We start from the raw sequence: 22,529 nt of genomic DNA on the forward strand, positions 1-22,529 counted from the left end.
AAGCAAAATGAACCAGACACAACAGACAAGAGAGTATATGACTATATTTACGTGCATTTTAAGAATACCCAAAACTACTCACTGGTGTTAGAAGGCTGAATGATGGTTTCTGTGAGGAGTAGTAGTGGACCTATGTACCGTTTCTAAGGTGTTGATAATGTTCTTCTCTACTTGGTAGTGGTATATAGGTGTATTTACTTTGTGAAAACGTATTGAGCTATATACATAAGTTTTATATGCTTTCCAAAATGCAGGTTAGATTTTACTAAATTAAAAAAAAATCTGCCTTAGAGATTTTCAAATTCAGCAATTTCTGGGGACTACATCGATAGTGAATGCACAGCACTGTATAATCGGAGGAGTATATGTACTAGCTAGCACTTATCTGATCCTTCCAGAAAGTTAGATGAAAATCATAGTTGAGAGTGGCAGTGCCCATCTATGAAAAACAATGATGCTGCAGGTACCCTGCCAATCTTAATTCTGAGGATCTACTTCTTTACCTTTCTCTTTACTTCTTGCTTCATGCCCGGCTCAAATCTTGAACTCCAGCTTTTGCTCATGGTTTTGTTGGAATCCTGTCCTGCCTGTGCCCTCTGGATATTCCTTTGAGGTGTCACCTTATCTTGTTAGAATCTCCTTTTCTTTGCTACAATTTGATCTAATACAGACCAAGACTAACACCACAATCTGGCTCTCCCATTCCTGGTAATCTCTGACCATGATGCCTCGCCTGTGTCACTCAGGTTGCCTTGATCACCAACCTGGACATGTCCCTCACAGTTTTTCCTAATTTATGATGACCCACAGTCAGCCATAACAAAAGTTATGGTCTTAGTTAAACTTCAAATGAATACAATCCAGCAGAATATCAATGCTAGTGCATATTGAGAGAGTCAGATAAAATATAAACCTTTACCTTCTCTGGGAGGCTAAGTTGGATTGATGGTTTTGGTAAAATATTTTGTCTTCTCTCCATGGGTCTCCCCAGTGCCAAAAGAAATCAATCCCAGGGCTCTTTCTGAGTTTACATAATCTTCCTACTTACGTGAAGCCAGGACATGTTCCTGTGGTAGTTCTCCTCTGTGCCAGCAGTGCTCATTCCCTCTGGCTCAATGCTGGGCTCACTTGCACTCCAAGGACTCCCTTCTTCAAAAGAAAACACCAAGAAAGGTCTCAGCATTCAGTCTCCCTGGAGAGCATGTTGGTGTGGTACAGTTGTCCATGCTTTTGAATCCTAGGGCAGACTACCATGGCCCAGTGGGTTAGGGCATAGGACTTTGTTGGAAGAATATTAATAGGAGCTGTTACTTTCAACCACCAGCTGAACTGGCAATTTCAAAGACATTGATGATCTCTTTAATGGTGGCTTCCATTTTGAGAGATGGGAGCAGAGAGATAAAGAGTCAAGTCCTTGAATTGCTGAGATAAGCCAGTTACAGGTTGAGTGTGTCCAAATCCACTCCAGAATGACCAGGCCTTACAGGTGTAGTTACACAGGGACACCAGCTGGTCTGCAGTGGCCTGGCAGAGTGCTGCTGCCTCCACTGTGGTTGTGACTGCAGCTCCTGCTACTGTTCTAGCAACTGGGCTTTGCCATCAGAGCTATTCAAAGATGAGTGGGTGCCCTAGAAAAACTAAGGGAATCTGAAAGCAATGATGTCCAGTTATGGACCACCCTGGCTTCCTCTCTATGACAAAGTATAAAGAAGCTATGTCTTTGAAAATTACTACTTAGGATTTTACATGCAAAGCTTTGCCCTCAAATCTAAAAGCTTTTATGAATCTTTCTAAAGACCAAACAATGTCCCCAGCCTGGCTGCTTTGACTCGACTGGTCAGAATAAGTAGATCAATTCACACAATTAATTTCAATAACCCCCCCCCCAAACTAACTGATAAGGATGTTATAGTTCAGCCCTTTAACAACAGAAGTCACAAAGATTTTTTTCTATTGTCTCCTTGAAAAATAGGCTGAATCTTAAGTGACGCATAAATTAGCTATTTTCAAAGGTTAGGGTGGGTGGATGTAAAAACATTTCCTAATTTAAACTTTCTTTGATTAGATACACTCAGTTTCTATTTCAGCAGATTCTATCAATCATTTATCTATATGTATTGCTGACTTGAAACTAGGTCTGAATGGCAAAGAGAATGTGCTTCAATATTTACCTAATCATGCTGGGAAGGTTATCCTCATTCCTACTTAAGCATTTTCTTGTCTATTAACAGATGCTAATCAGGGTCCACATTTTGGACTAATACATTTTGGAATCTGGAATCTCTTTAGATCCTATAGTGACAATCTACAACACCAGTGTTTTGTATATAGAACTCATTCTCATAATTTAACACATTTTACAACCATCCCCTAATCTACCTTTAAAACATCCCTGCAGAGTAGGCAAGGAGTAAGTAGAATTAATTCCCATTGGATAGTTGGAGAAGACAAGTCCTTGTGAAGTTAAGTGATTTACTAAAGATCCCTAATTATCAGATCTAGATTTTCTATCCTTTCTGATATTAAAAAAAAAAACAAAACCCTGTTAACTAGAAATTTCAAAATATAGAGGGCCTTTAAGTAACTGTTCCTGTGGGAATTCTACATTTGATTTTGAAGGTCCTATCAGAAGGATGGATACACTGACATCTGGATTTGGAAAACTGCCTTTGTCACTGAAGTGTTTTCTTTCCCTAATGTATTTTCCATCCCTGTTGCTCAAAATGGGGTCCTAGAATCATCAGCGTCAACTTCAGCAGGAAGCTTGTTGAGAAAAAACAGAGAATCTCAGACCCCTGCCCCATCTGCTGAATCAGAACCTGCACTTTAATAAGACATCCAGGTGACCTTTGTGCTCCCATGGGTTTGAGCAGCCTGATGGAGGGGTAGAAGACTTTTAGACAGAAGGAGTTGTCTAGCCTGTGGCTTTGCTTTTCATCTATTTATGTGTAAGAAAATGGACTTCAGCTGTTTCAGGACTTGGGTCCTGTCTTCCTACCCCCCACGTCCCTGCACACCCCGCTCCTCTATGTTACCTAGGTCAGTGACAGTGTCCCTGCTCTGGGACAGCTGCAGCTCCTCAGCCTCAGACTCTGAGTCCTGACGTGATAACTTGCTGCTCTTTAAGCTGCCGACTCGGCGAATGCTGGACAAGGAACCCCCCTTCTTCACCTGGAAACTGCGGGTTCCTTTAATCTGGAGCAGGCGAGAACCTCCTATCCTGATCTTCCTGCTGGGAACTGTATTAAAAGAATAAAATAGGGCTTTTCCCCCCTTAGTTTTCCCCAGCCAATGTTAGATCCAAACTCTCCCCAACCTGTCCCTGATCAGCCTCCTCTCTGTTGCCTGGACAAGCAGCATTTTTGGGTAGGAAGCTTCTCCTGGCCCCCCCAGGCACCAGGCTCTGTCAGGCAGGCAGGAGGCTGGGGCCACCAGGAAGTGCTGGTGCAGTGTCTTTCTTGGTCACAAAGGGCTGGGAACAACCTACAGTCTTTCTGGCCCAGGGTTCACAAGCATGAGTGTGTCTTGCAGCAACATCATCTAGGACTGTTAGTACATTTACAGTGCATCATGACTTGATTCACTAGAACCACAAACCATTCGTTTTTGTTTTTCTTTTGAAATGGGACTTACAGAATTCTGTGAAGTGCCGCCCTTTCTTTTTGGAATACCTCATTAAGAGAAAACAAAAAACAAAAACGAGAGGCACTCCTCTCTCCAACAGTCAGCCCTGGGTTCTGCCCTGCTCCTCAGCAAAGGCACTTGGGATCTATTAGCATAGGGGTGCTTCGGGTGAGCATGCATGTGACATGGGTCCATTTTCAATGCATCTAGTGATTTCATAGCATCCTCCTCTCAATCAAAAGGCTGGTGAGATGTGAGTCCAAATGTTGCAAGGCCTTGAGCCAACCTTACAGTTTATGTGTACCAAGAAGGCATGCATTATTCATCTTTAGTGTTCTGGAAGAAACAGTCATCAGTGGGAGAAATAAAAGGGTAAAAGAAACACATTCAAACTTGAAACCTAGTTTTTTTTAAAAATCAAAAGTATCCTTAGTTTCCATAGTCATATACATACCTCCTTCCTTTTTTTATTTTTATTTTTGAAGATTTGCTGTTGTCAATATTGATTTTATAAAAGTAGGATAAAAAAAGTTTTAAAGGTTAAAAATTTATTATCAGGAAGGGGCCAGTTTTATAAGCTTACCTTCTTAAGGCAGAAACAATATTTCTTACTAATTATTTAAGGCATCAATATTAATATTTTTTGAAGCATCATTATTAATATTTTTAAAGCTCCAATCGGGAAGTTTGAATTTTAGTTTCAGGTTTCTCACCCAAAGAAGTGTTAACATGTGACTAATAGAATTTGTATAATTTTTTAAAATATTAGTTAAATGTATACTTTCAATGCCACATAAAGGAACCCAGAAGAATTCCTGATGAACAACGTGAATGTTTCATATCCAGTTTACTCTTAAGATTAAGAAAGACTAAAATTGTCACCACTCAGCTAGTAAAAGCTTCATGGAGCTCCCTGAATGAAACTGGAGAGAATTTCACATCTGGAAGGAATCTCTCGCAGCACTGCTGGATAAATTCCATAAAAACTATAGACCATAATGCTGTATTTTAATTATAGCACAACTCACACAACAGTATTTTTCAGTATTATTTTTAGGCTTAATTGAGACTTTATGATGCATTTGAAATATGTTTGAAACAGAATGTAATTATCACTCTTATGATTGCTAGAGCAATTTCATGTCTCTGCAGATTGAGAAGTAGAGAAAAAGATTAAAATGATAATTCTTTGGTTTTAACAGAAGCACATACTAACATTCTTTGCCTGATTTTATGATACTTTTCAGCCAATGAATGAGGCCAAATAATTTCAAATTAATGTCATCTGAAAGAGATTTAATGTTGAGAGTTTGTTCTAACACTGAAGATAATTGGAGACATCCTGTAACACTAAACACTTAGGGTTCAGAATTATGATGTTGGCTATTTACAAGGGACACAGCAGTTAGAATCCAGATTTGGTTTTATACAAGAAAAATGTCAGCTGAGATTGTTCCGCATTGAATTTTAGCTTTTATCTCCATGACAACAAGAACTTGTATGAAAGCGAAACAAATTCATCTAAACTGGATAACATATCTCCTTTACCCATTTCTCTCACCCCACACTGTATTCATTAGCCAAACCTGCTTTCTCTGTGCTTCAAAAATATCATAGATTTTTGAAAGCTCCATCACATCTTCCCTGGATTAATGTAACTAAAACTGCTTTACCTTTCCCTCCACTCCCATAGGTCTCTTCTTATTTAAAATACATAAATTAAAAATACATACCTTATATCACCTTTATGGTCAAACATGCTAACAATATTCTAACACATTTAAAATAGAATTAAAGTTCTAACCATATCTACCAGAGCCTGTTTACCCTTTGCCTAACACCCCGACTCAATCTCCTAGGACACTTTTCCCCAACTCATTCTTTTGTAACCATGGTGGTCTTTTTCCCCTTCTTCAAATGCTCCAAGTTCATTCCTGCATCACAACCTTGTCCTTGTGGTTGCCTCTGTTCATAACACTCTTTCCTCAGCACTTGGCTTTTTTGATGCATGCAGTTCTCTCTGCTCAATGTCAATTTTGATGGACTACTCTGTCTTTCCTACTCCATGTCACAAAACCTGATCCTAATTTACTTTTCTTCAGATAGTTTTTTCTCCACTAGAAAATCTAGTATTTCATGGTATTCACTGTTACATAAATAACTGTTGTCAACTATTAAACAATATAAATAAAATATGTGGAAAATTTTTTGTTCATTGCTGTATTCTGAGAATCTGTAACAGTTCCTAGCTCAGCGGATAGGTGTTGCATGAGACTAGTCTTGGTGTCAGTATTGGGAATACTAGTCTTAGTTCATCTTTGGAATATGGGTAAAATGATTTGTCAGACTCTGCATGGACATTTTGGCAGATATTTTCAGTTCTAAGGATTAGTTCACATTTGTTCTTCCTTGGTAAAATCTGAATTGTCTTCAGGTTGTTTATTTCAGGAGTTGACTTTTTTTTTTTTAAATAAAAACAGATGGTGTGAAAAAATTTTTAAATGTTTTAATAATCATAGTTCGAGCAGAGCCTGATGTCACCATTTTTATGTTGGCTCCCATAACTGATATCAGCTTATTAAATGGTTTAGGGAATATGTAGAAATCTTTGAGAAGATGTTTGCTCACTGATTAAGGACATTTTATGGATATGTTCTTGATTTATTTATAGTTTCTGTTTTCTGTTAATTCATTAAACAACTTCCATATAATAATAACATAGCCATTCTGTGAGCAGAAAAAATATGAAGCATTTCAGTGTTTGAAAATTAAAGGCAATTTACATAACTAATAATCATGAAATTAAAATGGCCTTAAAATTAATCATATTTCATTTTTTAATGATGCAGATTTTACTTTGTTCAAATTTAACTATGTCAGTATTTGAAATTTTTATTTGACTACTTCAAATAATAATTAGCACTATAACTTTGGGGTCTGGCTTTTTAATTAAAATACCTTTGGATGTGTTTCAAAAACTGGGGGTTATCCCTCTGTTGAGTTGATATTTCTACATACTAAGGAATTGCTCAAGACTTGGCTTATCCTTCCTACAAATGACCTCTGTTCACCATAAATTGAACTTGAAATGTCCCATTTTTTCTCAATGTATGTCCATTCCTTGCAGGATTTTAAATATTTTGTTTTTTTCTATATATGGGACCATTCCTTCTGAGAATCATTCATTCATTAAGTTAATCAAACATGCATTGAGCCATTGTCTATAGGACACTAGAAATATATCAACGCATTAACTCAGCATCCATTTTTGTAACAAGAGTGTACATGTTGTTTAAATTGAAATTTTTTATAAAAAGCACTGAAGGGCAATGAAATTTAAAAAACAGCAAAATCAAAGAGTGAAGTTGACAGTTCAGGAGGCTTTAGAGAACGAATTAAGACTTTGCAATCTTCAGTGCATAGTTAGGATTTTCTGTATGGGTTCTAATCTATGTGTTTATGACCAAAAAAAAAAAAAAAAACCAGAATGGCAGCAGTTATTTATTGTGTATTTATTATCTGCCAGGAACTAAGTTTATGCTTTACTTATTTAAAGCTATAAGCATCACACCATAGAAGGTGCTATTAGCCCAATATTATAGAAAACTACAACTTAAAAGGTAAGTAACTTAGACAAGGTCCCACAGAAAGTTACTGTATTTCACCCATTTTAAGATACACATCTTTCCACATTTTTAATGTATTTGAAATTGGGATATGCCTTACAACTGATATGAACACTACTACCAGCTGGCAGTAGTGATGTATTTGCTATTGCTTACATCCATGTGAACATCTCAAACATCAGCGGCCAAATGTACAGATGGATACCAATATCTTTTAGTTCAAGGAGCTAAGTGGTAGCAAGGATTGAGAGAGGGGTGAAGTATTAAATTGGGGGTGTTTAGCAACATCTTGAAGAGGGATTGAAAGTAGGCTAGCTTAATATCAGTGCAAAGTTGGCTTAAATAACTAGCACAAATAGCTTTACTTCTTTTATGGAACTGTTTCAGAAATTATGTTATCACTAACATTCTGATGGCACAGAGGACATTCTTCTATGGAAAAACATGGACACTGGCAACTCTGAGTTAAAAATGATTTAGAAAAGCTTTAAATAGTCTTGGTTAGTTATGCTTTTATTTTTTGGCTGCACAAGAATGAACTATAATAATAAAACTCTGCAACTAGTTAAGTCTGAAAGTCCTCTCTCAATAAGAATAAAGCACAAAGTTATAATATTGCAGAAGAATTGAATTGGAAGTATTTTTTTCTCTCTTATTGGTAAATAAAATAATGGTTCATCTTAAACCTGACGGCATCTTAGATTCAATGGAGAACTGCCAAGCTGGAGCTAGAATTCAGATCCCTCTGAATACAAAGTCCGACTTCTGACTAGTATGGTTTCTACCTGGTTGAGTCTACAAACTCAGTGCTGTACAGAGCCAACAATTTGAACAAACAGACATAGTTTTAGACACTAGACCATGAGAAACCATGAACCATGCAATAATCCTTGCTTTTCCATACCTTTCTTCTCTTCCACCCCTGTGTCTGATTTGAGGGTGTGGCTGCTGCTATGGAGAGAATCTTTTGAATCTTCATTTTCATCCAGGACCCCTGCAAAGCTGATCTTCCTTTCATATCTGTGCCGGTCCAACTCAGGATCCAGACGAAGTCTGCAGCTCTCCAAGTCCTGAAATGTCAGTGAGGAGCACGTGCGTGCTGGTATCTCCCAGCGCTGCATTGGTCTTGTGGCAAGCCTCCCTCGAATCCCACACAACTGCATTCAAACAACCAAATTCTTTTGTCTATTGCTAATTTTAGATTATGGCCATGAAAAACTATTTTCGAATTGGAAAATAAATAACATCTTCCTTAACTTGTAGTTTTCCTCTTCTTTCGTGTTTATGTTCCAAAAACAGACTTTGTCCCAAATCTAGAACTTACTTCCTTACCCTCTAATTCTTTGTCCATAGTTGTAGCTGCATCATTGGTGTTTATCTATTTATGAATCACTCACTGAGTATGAATGTGTTAGATACTGCATGATAGATGAGAAATGGTTCTTTCCCTAAAGGAACTCAGAATTCTGAAAAAAGGAGGGGTAGGAAAGAACAGAAGTACTTTGAATTAGACAAAGGGAAGGGATGGGGGGTGGGAATAGGAAAGACAGTAAAATAAATTGGACAGAATTTTCCTATGTTTATATATATGAATACATGATGCATACAACTCCACATCATGTACATCCACATGAATGGGAAGTCCTACTCCACGTGTGTATGTCAAAATACATCTACTTTCATGAATAACTAAAGTTGAACAAATAAAATTTTTTTTAAAAATGTGAAGACATCAATGAAAAATTTCAAGACTGAGAGATAGAGCAGGGTCTTAGAAGTCAGACTTGGAGACTGTGGTTGGCAGAACAATGGCCCTCAAAGATGTCCACATCCTAATCCCTGGGATCTGAAAATGTGTTTCCTTACATGGCAACAGGGACTTTATTTATAGGTGTAATTAAGGTTAACATCTTAATATGGAAGATTATCCTGCATAAGCTAAATGTGCTCAATTTAATTTCAAGAATCTTTAAAGGTAGAGGAGCTTTCCAGGTTGTGGTCAGGGAAAAGTATCAGATGTTGTTGTGGCTTTGAAGATGGAGGAAGGGGACACAAGTTAAGGAATGCAGGTGGCCTCTTTAAGATGGAAAAAAGGTAAGGAAGGAGATTCTTCCTTAGTGCCCCAAATAGGAAGGCAAACTTACCAGTACCTTAAAGTTAGCCTAGCAAACTGACCTGCAGAACTAAGAAAATATGTTTGTACTGTTGTGAACAACTACATTTGTAGCAGTTTGTTATATCAGAACCAAAAAAAAAAAAAAAAAAGGACTATGGAGGTGATGTTCAAGTTAAATTTTGTGGATTATGTATTGTTCCTTGCTTGTGCGTGGAAGTCAATTTAGGTTTAAGAAACATCACATGTGAGTGCCAGAAGCTCAAAGCAGAATCATGCACTGGGGAATTTCTTACTCCCTTCTAGGAGGAACAAAGTAGAAGAGGAGCTCCAACTTTAGCAAAGCCAGTGAACAGAATGATCCCATAACCTAAAGTAAGCAAGCCCTGGAGACTATAATTATTTAGTCGCATTTGGCCTACAAGATCCCAAATTAAAAATTTGACCTGTTTCGTGTTTAATTATTCATCTATAATAAGGAAGAATTGAAAAATAGAAAATATAAAAATGCTGACTTTATTTTGTTCAGTATTTTTCAAAAATTATACCACGACTATTCTTCAGGATGAAGTAGATACGAGAAAATATATTTTTAAAAATCCAGTTTGCACAAGGTTAAAATCTCATGCTTTGATTGCCAACAAGATGAGATTTTAATCTCTGCATGTTGTTCTAATGTTGTTTCTTCCTTTCCTTTTGGATAAACAACAAGTTACACTTTGGTACTTAGAAAATTAGAGCATGACTAGGAAAATAAAGGAGCCAAATGGAATCTATTCTAACATTTTCAAAAATGTTCTAGGTGTAGAATTGCTTCCCAGAAATTAATCCCTTTTAGAAAAAATAGCCTAATCTACTTTCCACTTTGGTAATAATTCTATAGAAATTAGGGAAATTACTAAAGAATTATTTTTAAAGAAACTCTTTATTGGCTCTGACTTATTAAGAGCTCATCCATGCATTTTATGGGAATTTTTTGTTTGAATTCCAAGTTTCTTTGTCATTGGTTATTGATTTTTATTAACTCAATTGGGAAAAATTTTAGTAGACCATTATCTTTATGAACAACATTCTCTGTTTTTCAAATATTCCTTTGTTGTTCTCATTTGGATGACAACATCGAGAGAAAAATTTGTTCTCTTACATTATAAATATACTGTGTTATTAATCTTGTAACAATGCTTCTTTTTCTATTTTTTGATGTATATTTTTGATGGTTTATAAAAACAGTCAATAAAAATGCTAACAGAAGTTGTTTTTTGGGGGGGTGGGGGAGAAGCACACTAAGTTATCTCTAGGGATCTACCTGAGAATAAAATTATTATTCACTATTATTTTACTATTCTGATATAAATTTTCTTTTCTTTTACTAGCCATTGCCTACCCATCCAGTGCCTTTTTGGATTTTCCCAACTTCTAGGAAATAATTACGGTTTAAAAAACTAATATTTTGTTCCAGTTATTATATTAAAAATTCTTTTGCTTTTTATTCTACTTCTTAAATATAACTAGAACTTTTTCAAACAAATATTCACATGCAAATCTGACTCACACATTGGAAATCACCTTATGCATTCTATGAGAACGATTTTTTTTTTCTTGGTAGAAAGTTTGTGTTTTTGATTCTTTCCTATCCCAAAGCCTCAAATTTCAGAATTATTTTAGCTTCTCATATGATTATTATACTACCTTATATTATTCTCTACATTAAGGTAACGCTTTTTAGTGCACTAAGAATGTTACTGTACTAGCAGTGTTTTGTTTAAAATTTAGCCTATTTCATTTTGGCTATAAATATGCTTAGTCTTTAAAATTACTATTCAGTACAGTTTCTTTAAAAAACTATTTAGCCTGTAAAAAAGAAGGAAATCCTGTCATATGCAACAACATGGATGAACCTTGAGTACAATATGCTGAGTAAAATAAGCCAGTTACACAAAAACAAATACTTCATGGGGCTGGGGTTGTGGCTCAGCGGTAGAGTGCTAGCCTGGCATGTTCAAGACTCTGGTTAGATCCTCAGCACCACATAAAAATAAATAAAATAAAGATATTTTGTCCAACTACAACTAAAAAAAAATTTTAATTACTATATAATTGCATTTATATGAAATATCTAAAATAAGCAATTTTGGGGCTGGGGATGTGGCTCAAGCGGTAGCGCACTCACCTGGCATGAGTGGGGCACTGGGTTCGATGCTCAGCACCACATAAAAATAAAATAAAGATGCTGTGTCCACCGAAAACTAAAAAATAAATATTAAAAAATTCTCTCTCTCTCTCTCTCAAAAAAAAAATAAATAAAATAAAATAAGCAAATTCATAGAATCAAAAAGTAGAATGGTGGTTGCTAGGAGCAGCAGGAAAGGGAAAACAGGGAGTGACTAATGATGAGTATAAAATTTCAGAGAGATAAATATGGAGCTGGGTGTAGTGGTACACACCTGTAATACCAGTGACTCAGGAGGTTGAAGCAGGAAGATCACAAGTTTGAGGCCAGCCTCAGCAATTAACAAGGTCCCAAAGAATTTAGCAAGAGCTTGATTCAAAATAAAAAGTGCTAGGCATGTAGCTCAGTGGAAAAACACCCCTGGGTTCAATTCCCAATACCAGAGAGAGAGAGAGAGAGAGAGAGAGAGAGAGAGAATGTGCATTAAGAGATTTGCAGTACAACATTGTACTTACAATGCTTTTCATGCTAGGTGTTCTTGGCAAAAGTTTTAAAAAGGAAATGATTTTAAGAATTTTCATGTTGGTAAAACAGTTTTATGATACTCATTGATTTTTCTACAGTTAGAATGTGGCTTGAGTTTTCTTTGTTATCAAATATAATTAGATAGCTTAAATATGGGGGAAAAATCTTTCTCCTTTTATTTATCAAAGAAGACATCCCAGCACAATACACAAACCTGAACAATGAGAATGTTGATGTAATGACTAAAAGACTTCTGAGATCTAGTTAAAGGTGACAAAGAAGTAAAAATTTTCCTCTGGTGACCAAATGATTACAGATCCTGTCTTAGCTTCCTTTCTTGACATATCCTACAGATCTGCCGATTGGTTATATACTAATTTTTTTTTTAAAGATTTGATTCACTGATTAAAAGACTGAAATTTGTCATGATGATAAGGGACATTAAATGATAGATTTAAAGAGTTAAAGGGAAATCAAAGTAACTGAGGCAAACTAGATTCTTACATATATTTTTTATCACAATGGATCAAAATGGTGACCAATAAAAATCTGAAAACTTAAAATCAGATGTACTCCATGTTTTTGTAAAGAGTTTAGTATAATTAGGTGGTTGAATAACAATACACAGGCCTACAGGTCAGATATTTTGTTACACTTGACTATAATTTAAATTAAGTACATATGTTGAGGGGCCTTGATTTGACTTCATAGAGTAGTCTCAATTTCATAGTGAAAAATTAAAGATCCAGGTTAAGATGAAGTTACATAAGGGCAGTAGGAGAAATTTCCTTTTCCAATATTCAATTATAAATTTTCACAGTTTAAGTGTGGGCCTGTTTCTGTTGAAAAAAATACATTTTACTCACAAATATTTCCAACTTGAAAACACCCATTTTATGTTTAAACATATAAGGAAATAGACTTTTTAGAACACTGAAAAACCAAAAGGCAGAGATACTGCTCCATGATACTGGAACACTGATTCTTTTGCTCCAGAGTGGGGTGCTACCTAATTCATGCTGTGTTGGTTTAAAAAGCAGAAGTGGTGGCTGATTGTAAAATTTGCTTAAGTAGAAATGCACAGATTGCTACTATGACCATTTTTCTGGGACATTAGAATGTGCTTTGTGTAAAGGTTTTTTTTGGGGGGGGAGACTGTGTCTGTCTCCTCACTCTGGCTGGATGCTGCCTATGATGCAAGAACCACTGGACACTTGGTGTCCACTGGGGAACTAGAGGCCAGGTTGCCCTGAGACCACTCACTCTGTGAAAACTCTGGGGGCTTTTGCATACTATATATATCCACAGTAAAACAATATTACTCTGTAGTACATGGTACGTGAGTGTGTGTGTGTGTGTGTGTGTGTGTAATGTTTTCTATCCATGATCCATTAGAAATGATACATGACAGGATATAAAAATCAACATTCATAAATCAAATGCATTCCTATACATTGGTGATGTACACACTGAAAGAGAAATTAGGAAAACTATCCCATTCACAATAGCCTAACAAAAAAATAAAGTATTTGGGAATCAATCTAACAAAGAGGTGAAAGACCTCTACAATGAAAACTACAGAACATTAAAGAAAGAAATTAAAGAAGACTTTAGAAGATGGAAAGATCTCCCATGTTCTCGGATAGGCAGAATTAACATTGTCAAAATGTCCATACTACCAAAAGCATGATAAAGATTTAATGCAATTCCTATGAAAATCTCAATATATTCTTCATAGAAATAGAAAAAGCAATCACAAAATTCATTTGCAAAAATAAGAGACACAGAATAGCCAAAGCATTCCTAAGCAAGAAAAATGAAGCAGGAGGCATCACAATACCAGACCTTAATGATACTACAGAGCCATAGTAACAAAAATGGCATGGTATTGGCAACAAAACAGATTCGAGGACCAATGGTACAAAATAAAAGGCACAGAGACAAATTCATATAAATACAATTATTTCATACCAAACAAAGGCATCAGAAACCATACACTGGAGAAAAGATAGCTTCTTCAACAAATGGTGCTGGGAAAACTGGAAATCTTTATGTAGCAAAATAAAATTATACCCCTATCTCTCACCCTGCAGGAAAAAAAAAAAAAAAACTCAAAGTGGATCAAGGACTTAGGCACTAGAACAGAGATCCCGCACCTAACAGAAGAAAAAGTGGGCCCAAATCTTCACCATGTTGGCTTAGGAACTGACTTTCTTAACAAGACTCCTAAAGTGCAAGAAGTAAAATCATGAATCAATAAATGGGATGGAATCAAACTAAAAACCTTCTTCACAGCAAAGAAAACAATCAAAAATCTTCACCATACATACCTCAAATACAGCATTAATCTTCAGGATATATAAAGAACTCAAAAAAGTTAACACCCCCAAAAAAAACCCAAATAATCCAATCAATAAATGGGCTAAGGAACTAAACAGACACTTCATAGAAGAAAAAATACAATCCATCAACAAATATATGAAAAAATGTTCAACATTTCTAGCAATTAGAGAAGTGCAAATCAAAACTACTCTAATATTTCATCTCACTCCAGTCAGAATGGTAATTACAAAGAATACAAGCAACAATAAATGTTGGCAAGGATGTGGGGAAAAAGGTACACTCATACATTGCAAGTGATACTGCAAATTGGTGCAACCACTCTGGAAAGCAGTATGGAGATTCCTCAGAAAACTTAGAATGGAACCACCATTTGACCCAGTTATCCCACTCCTCAGTTTATACCCAAAGGACTTAAAATTAGCATACTATAGAGATGCAACCACATCAATGTTTATAGCAGCTCAATTCACAATAGCTAACCTATGGAACCAACCTAGGTGCACTTCAACAGATGAATGGATAAAGAAAATGTGGTATATATACACAATGGAATATTACTCAGCCTTAAAGAAGAATAAAATGATGGCATTTTCCAGTAAACTGGAGAATATCATGCCAAGTAAAGTAAGCCAATCCCAAAGAACCAAAAGCTGAATGTTTTCTCTGATATGTAGATGCTAATTCACAATGCGGAGGGGAGGCTAGGGAAGAATAGAGGTACTTTGGATTAGACAGAGGGGCGTGAAAGGAGGGTGTATGGAGATAGGAATGATAGTAGAATGAATCAAACACTATCACCCTGTGTGCATATATGATTATACAACTGGTAGAACTCTACATTATGTATAACCAGAAGAATGAAAAACTATACTTCTTTTGTGTATGATGTGTTCAAATGCATTCTACTGTCATGTATAACTAATTAGAACAAATAAAAAAAATAACAATTTTCCAGAGTCAGGAAAAATAAAAAAGAAATGCTACATTAATAACAATATATGGGAATGTTTAGACACTGAACACTGAAGTCTTTCAACCCATAATTTAAACAAAAATACTCATTGAAAGCACATTTCTATATAAACTTATAAATAGATGGTAGCAAAAATTAAAAAAAAAAAGAATCTTCCAGTGATTTCTGGAGAGTGTTGGCCATGACACTCCTCACAGTTAGCAAAGTAAGGGAACCTAAATGCTCTTAGATATTTCCAGCATAACTGATGGTGATCAACCATGGTGCTGTCTCTGCTGATCTCTAAGTCAATTTTGGTGTTATTATTTTAATAGAGAAGAGAACATTTATTTTTATAAATGAAATTCCATGGCCGAATTTTTAAATTATGTGATGCATCTGGCCATTGGGAGTTTAAAGAAATTGTGAGTACCAGAAAACTAGGCATCCGTCTGGCCTTTCCAGGTAGCCTGATTATTAATACACATGCTTTAACTTACCCCCAGTGGCTCAGTACGAGGTCTGGGCAGGCAAGAAAAGGTCTCTCTCAGGAAGGTGGTAATCTCCAGGAGAAGCTGGCAAGCTGCCATCTTCAAGGCAAAGGGGCAGCCACATTTAGAGGGGTTCACAGTACCTAAGGAATGAAGGAGGTCGTCCATTAGAAGAGAAACCAGTAACAAATACAGACAGGCACAGTTTGATGGACCTAGGTACATGCATGCAAAATCAAATTTCATGAGACTATTACCTATGCAAGTTCAATCTACCAATTGCACTTAGCATAATGTATGCATTGCATACACCTCTCTTCTTCATTTTGCAATTCTTTAAGGACTACTTTAGTATTAAAATATCAGACCATACTCTGATTTCTATTTAGATCAGATATCAGATTTTTTACTAAATAGCAAACAAGCAGAACTAAATTATTCATCTTAAAACCTTATAGAGTGGGCCTGGGGTTGTGGCTCAGTGGTGGAGTACTTGCCTAGCACAAGTGAGGCACGGGGTTCATCCTCAGTACCATATTAAAAAAAAAAAGAAAGAAAGAAAAGACACCATTGTGGTTAAATAAAAAAAAATTAAAAATACCTTTTAGAGTAACAAAATATAACCCCAGTAAACTAGAAAATGTTTTAATAAAAAAGAGAAATACAAAGTACTCATACATTCAATCAGATGTAGACTATGTAAATGGCAATGAACTAGACTGAGAACTACAACAATCCTGTCAGCTCATTTTATGAAAGGATGTTAGTCTTAATGTTCTGGGGTAGTGAAGTTGTTTCAGCTCTACTCCAGTTATGTTTGTGCAACACAGACAAGAGAAAACACACTTACCAGGTCATCTATATCACATCATTATTACAGGTAGTCTGTTTTAGTAGACTAAAGCTACTTTAGAAGTATGCCAAAGTTCTTTTTTGCTCTAAAGAACAGTGGATTTTAAGTTAGTAAGACATTGTATCCACCATATGCCACTAATGGATTTTATCTACCATATGACAAGTAATGGCCATGGTGACACCATGGACACTATAAAAATTCTTATAATCACTTCTCAGATATGTGTCACCATAAATCACACAGAAATGTACTAATTAGTGTTCAGCATAAAGCCAAAAACTATGTAGTGTTCTGCCTCTTATGAAAGAAAAAAGAGTTATCTATTTTGAGTGAATCAGGAAATCATAATATCATTACATGGCAACATACTAAAAATATCTCTAAAATGTATCCTGAATGTTAAGCTTTCTTAATTAGATTGCATATAGACTTCATGATTTCTGTTGACATAGATAGAAATCATGGTCTTCTGATGATATCTGGGATATTGCTTCTTGCTGAAAACCATTATTTGCTCTCCAGAGTTAATATGCAACCAGAAACTTTGTTTCTCATTAAGAATGGAAGAGACAAGCTCCTGTAGAACTTTCAAACTGAAATTTGCCTTCACTGTATTTAGCTTTTAAGTGCAAGATAAGCTAATCTCAAGATGACTTTAAACTAAATCACACATATCATTTTTATATTCAGTGGAGTATGGTTTAAAAAATGCCTAGATGTGCAAGACTGTTTAAAAAATAATTGAACACTTTCTGGATCTGTCCTATTCAGACTCTTCCTATCAGTTGGGTAAACAGTGAACTTAGTCTTAATCCACGATCTCTCATGATTGACATCTGAAATACTCTGTGGCAGTGATCAAGGATTGACTTCTACATGGCCTCAACAAAAAGCTGACATATGAGACAGAACATATTAGTAAATGATACTTTTGTGGTCTAATGGAAATTTGAGTTCACTTTTGCATAAAAGGGTGAATCCATTTAGTGTTGCTTTAGCTCCCTCAGGGCTCTTGGGATCCCCAGGGCAGTTTGGGGGTGCCATTTGGATGGCTGGGTGTTATGTAAGGCCTTCTGTGATTGCTGGATAGTCCTCAAGTCTTCCTGTGGGTTAAATTCAATTCCATGAATCATTCTAAGATAGACTCAATTTTTATCTCCGGGGTCAACTTTCATCATTAAGCTGAAATACTAGTGTGAAAATTTGGTATTTTGTCAACAACTAAGTCTAGAAGGTTTGCTAATTTGATAAGGTCTTAGAAGAGCATATTAGTGGGAATCTTTAAAAAATCAATAGTGTGAAAGTGGAAAGAAATATCATAAGAATTCTCTTTGATTATTGCTGTCCAAAGTTATACTTCTTTCATATCTCATGTCTACAGAAAAGCAATGGATTTGACATGAATTAACTAACAGCAACCCTTAAAATATAATGAGGGAGCTTGAATTTCAAACCAGAAGGGAAGGTTAAAAGGACAGGTCACTATCATCTTCATATAAAGACACTAATTTTATAACCATAATTGGAATTTCATCTCCATCCAAGGCAGTGATGCACATACACACAAGCTAGTATGGTATGGAGCACACATATGAACAAAATGTTGTTGGAGACTATGTAACCAGAATTTCTTTGTCTCTACTCTTCTATGATGAATATAATAAACAAATACAGTACTGCAGAAATTCATAGCTTAAGCAAATTATTTTAGTATTTCAATTTCATGTTAAATACCATAATACAGTCTGATTAAGTAACTGAATATTTTAGTGATTTGGAAAGCATGTCCTGTTCTATTTTATCACTTTCTTATTTCCAAAAGCAATAACAACACAAAAAAATGACAAAATCTCATCTGGAACAGCAATTGTTTACAACTAGATTTTCTCAGAGAGGTTGAATACCAAGCTATGTTGAATAGCAGGAGTCAGAGACTAAACAGTAATGGGTTTTGCACATTGCCTACAGCTCTTTGCCCTTGTCTATCTTCTCTTTCTGGTTTGTGCCTTCTCTCTGTGTGGCTTAATGCACATGCTTACGTCCATGCATAGGAGACAGGCGGAAAGTCGCAGTGCGGGGGACATGGGAAGGTGGCAAGAGGATGAGAGAAGAAAGAGAGATATTAAGAGCTCCTAAAGCAGAGGTTCTTACAAGCAGGGGTTCTTGTAGTAAAGGGAGTCTCCTTACTGTCATCTAAAAAGTCTTCCTCCTCATCCTCCTTTCTCAGTCTCCTCTTGGTCTCCTCATCATAAATGAGGCCTAGAAGGTTGGCTGGGCTTTCACTCTCCCCATGACACAGCTCATTCAACCGGACACCAATTGCCTGCCATGGGAAGAAAAGAATAAAACAGCACAAAGTATGTTAGACTCCAACATCGTCTCTCATGTTACAGAGGACATAATCAGCCAATGAATGGGGATTATTTCCAGTATAAGCATCTTTTGTAGGCTGTAGTATACACCACTATATCAGCCAATAAAGAAACCGAGGTAGAAGGCATTGACCTTATCTCTAGGATCATTTAGTATGAAGTCTTGTAGAAACTGGAATGACATTTTTGTGTACTAATAAAGAAGCTGTTTTTTTTTTTTTTCTGACAGCATATCCATTTCCTCAAAGGTCATTTATTTTACAGATCTATTATTAGGGAATATACGGCTATTTTTACTGTGGTATAAAATGAGAAGGCACTCTTCCTCAGAGTGCTTCTGATTATGCTAGTTTATGAGGATATCAGTGTCATACTCATGAGTTTAGAAGTTGGCAAGAATTCTGGTACTGCAGTTTTATTTATATCTGCCGTTATGTATGTGCTTATTGGCTTTTATAGATTGTGTTCCCCCTTCCACAATACTCCATAAATTAGTAAAAAGTACTAGCTTCTCTTTTCATGGAGTACCTAATAACTATATTAGAAACATGACTTTTAATAACTGCACACATTGGACTGGGGTTGTGGCTCAGTGGCAGAGCGCATGCCTCAGCACCACATAAAAATAAATAAAACAAAATAAAGATATTGTGTCCATGTATAACTAGAACAAATATTTTAAAAAATAATTGCACACATTGACAATATCAACTTTTATGTTATATTAATAAAATCAATATCCTTGCTAACTGTTCTTCCGAATCACCATGCACTATTATATGATTTATCAGAGGAAATTTCCTCAAGAAGAGACAAAAACATTACCTCTATCTATTTCCTTCTACATCCCAACTCTATAGAATATGCAACAGTAAAAGAACCTGGGCTTAGGGAGGAGAGTCAGGGAAAAGGCTAAGCTGAGTGCTGAACTTGAGGTTTGACCGTTTGGTTCTCTGTGTATTAGCAAGTACAAATTTCACCTAATTTTGTTCTTTCCTCCAATATCATACTTTTAAAATATTTAGAAGAGTTACTAAATACTGGGTATTCAAAGTATTAGACTCAACATTAGAAACTAACATTCAAATACTACTGGATATGCAAAGTAATCCAGAACTCTTTAAATAAAAACACAAATTTTTTGAATGTCTTAGAAAACTTGAAACAAATAGGTCTCCTTAAACTCTAAAATTACATGACAAGCTACAAACCAAGAAGCATAAACCACATTAACAAGAAAGTAGTATGAAAAGATATCACGGGATCCTGAGATTTTAGCTAACCTGGGAAGTTTTAAGTGAACAAAACAAAATATAAAAACAAAACCAACTAGTATTTCCACCTCAAAAGACCTTGTTCTGAGGATGAGACAGGCAATTATGAGGCTGAATCATAAGACTCAAAGGGGGAATTTACTGTATCAATCCTTCTGGGATATTGTAACTAAATAACTAAGTTAATCCACAGTTTATAAAGCTGAAAGCATTATCAAAAATAAATTTGTCTGGGCTAAATTTCTAATCAATTAGAGCTGTACACCTTATTTTTTCTTTCTTTCCTTTCTTCCTTCATGCATCAAGTATTTATAGAGTGAGGTAATTTGTAAGGTAAAAAATAGAACACTAAATTTGGTTAGCTGTTATAATATAGTAGTATCTTTGTTTAATGTGCCCTAATACATTATACTTCCACATACAGCAGGGTTGCTGTTGGGAAAATAGGAAGGTTAGAGAGGTCAAGAGACTTGCAGACAGTTGCTCAGCAGACTGTGAAATGGGATTCAAACACAAGAGTGTCTATGTCTATATAATATTTTTTCCTTCATGACTTCCAGTCTATTGAGGAGGTAATAAAATACTGAAATAATGCACTAGGAGACTGAAAACACTTAATTAGTTCAGAAGATAGGTTAAATTCATTCAAAGAGTCTTATTGCTGTAGACTCCGAGGAATTGGAGTTTTGATTGATGGAGACTGGAGAGTGAATATGTTCAGTCGCAGGGCCCTAAAAGATCCACATTCAGGGAAAGGCACCATGTATTCAGAGATTGACAGGTAGGTCACTTGGTTGAATCCCAATTTTATGAGAGGAAAGAAACAATGTGCAGAAAGAATAGAAAGGTAGGTTAGAACTAGGTAACCTGATCACTGTCTCAGGGACATTGCGATAGCTGCCCAGGAATGCAGAGACAAGACAAGCAGCCTGCTTTAAAAAAAAAAAAATCATTTAATGACCTACTGTTATTAAACATATCATTGGTACAAAGTCTTAAGACAAACATTAGGTGCATTTGCTCATTTGACTTTTTCATACATAATCTTGAGTGATTTGAGCAAAGATTCTGCAGTGGGCAGTGATGCCAGATTAAGCAATGTTAAGATTTAAGCCACGGGAAAAGGAGGGCCAAAGCATTTTAAGCAGGTAGAAACATGTTCTGATTTGCATTTTAGCCCAATCACTGCCAGAAGTTTGGAGAATGACTTGAAGAGGAATGTCTGGTGGCTGGGAGACCAGAATGAATGCTGTTTGGGAAGGGCTGTGCCTTGGGGAAATCACTTTACCAGCAGTGTATAGGATGGATTAGATGAGGGAAGACTGAGGAGGAGACCAAATGGGAAAATGATTTAATCATCCAGACGGGATGTAATGAAGATCTCACCTATGGAATTCAGTGAATGGGAGAGATAGGATCAATAGGGGACAGAGGTTTGCAATATATTCAAAGATTGTCATGTAAGATGATTGTGGTACCATTAATAAGAACAGAAAGCTTAAGGATGGTTGCTGGCAGGATGTGTTCATTTGGGGAGAAGGGTTTTATCCAGGTAAAAGTGAGTTTCTGGGTATCAAGTGAATGCCCCCGAAATGCAGTTGGCAATGAAAAAAAAAACATCTAAAAAGTGCTAGGGTGCTATGGATAGAAAAGTCTGTGCTACTGGCACACAGAAAATAGCTGGAAACACAGGAATAATGAACCTTGGAGGAAACAAAACAGGAAGAAATTACAAGAGATCCTGAGTATTATCTGCATTTACGGAGAGGGAGGAGGCAGAGGACCAGGGAAGAAGACAGAGAATGGGGCACTGAGAGGCCCGGAGACTCTGGAGCACAGTGGTTATGGAAGACAAAAGGAAGGAAAAGGTCAAGGAAGTCAGCTGAGTCAATAGCTGCAAAAACGTCAGAAGGCATTAATCATGAAAATATTTATTTGGAAAGTCCTTTGGTTAAAACCCTACAAATTGGAAACCCTCATATGGTTAGCACTTACTTGATTTCCTCTTCTTGTGGGAAGCCCATAGGATTAGAAATTGGAACTGCTTTTTCAGAGATACCACTTAAAAGAGACCCAGAATGAGGTAGGTAATAAACAGGGCTCACCACATCTCTGTGCATTGAAGAAATGGGTCTGTTTTATGCAAAACCCACTTTTGTCCTCAAATCCACAATAATTGTGGG

The 22,529-nt window shown here is 36.1% G+C and overlaps 1 protein-coding gene across 5 annotated transcripts in view; it reads right to left on the minus strand.

Annotated features, from left to right (window-relative positions):
• Unc80 (unc-80 homolog, NALCN channel complex subunit) overlaps positions 1-22,529 on the minus strand; it is a 187,185-nt gene that overhangs the window by 92,191 nt on the left and 72,465 nt on the right. For 2 of the 5 annotated variants that reach the window (XM_058585194.1, XM_046462896.2), the window contains exons 24-28: positions 18,888-19,023; positions 15,854-15,987; positions 8,155-8,320; positions 3,036-3,239; positions 1,049-1,149 (exon numbers count right to left, since the gene is read on the minus strand). In XM_058585194.1, coding sequence (XP_058441177.1) covers positions 1,049-1,149; positions 3,036-3,239; positions 8,155-8,320; positions 15,854-15,987; positions 18,888-19,023 — 741 coding nt within the window. Of the gene's footprint in view, positions 1-1,048; positions 1,150-3,035; positions 3,240-8,154; positions 8,321-15,853; positions 15,988-18,851; positions 19,024-22,529 lie in introns of all 5 variants that reach the window. The other 3 variants (XM_046462898.2, XM_046462897.2, XM_058585193.1) reach the window with 2 other exon arrangements.

This window comes from Marmota monax, unplaced genomic scaffold (assembly GCF_021218885.2).
Source record: "Marmota monax isolate L192 unplaced genomic scaffold, Marmota_monax_Labrador192_F-V1.1 WCK01_AAM20220418_F8-fsc00136, whole genome shotgun sequence".
Classification (NCBI taxonomy): domain Eukaryota; kingdom Metazoa; phylum Chordata; class Mammalia; order Rodentia; family Sciuridae; genus Marmota; species Marmota monax.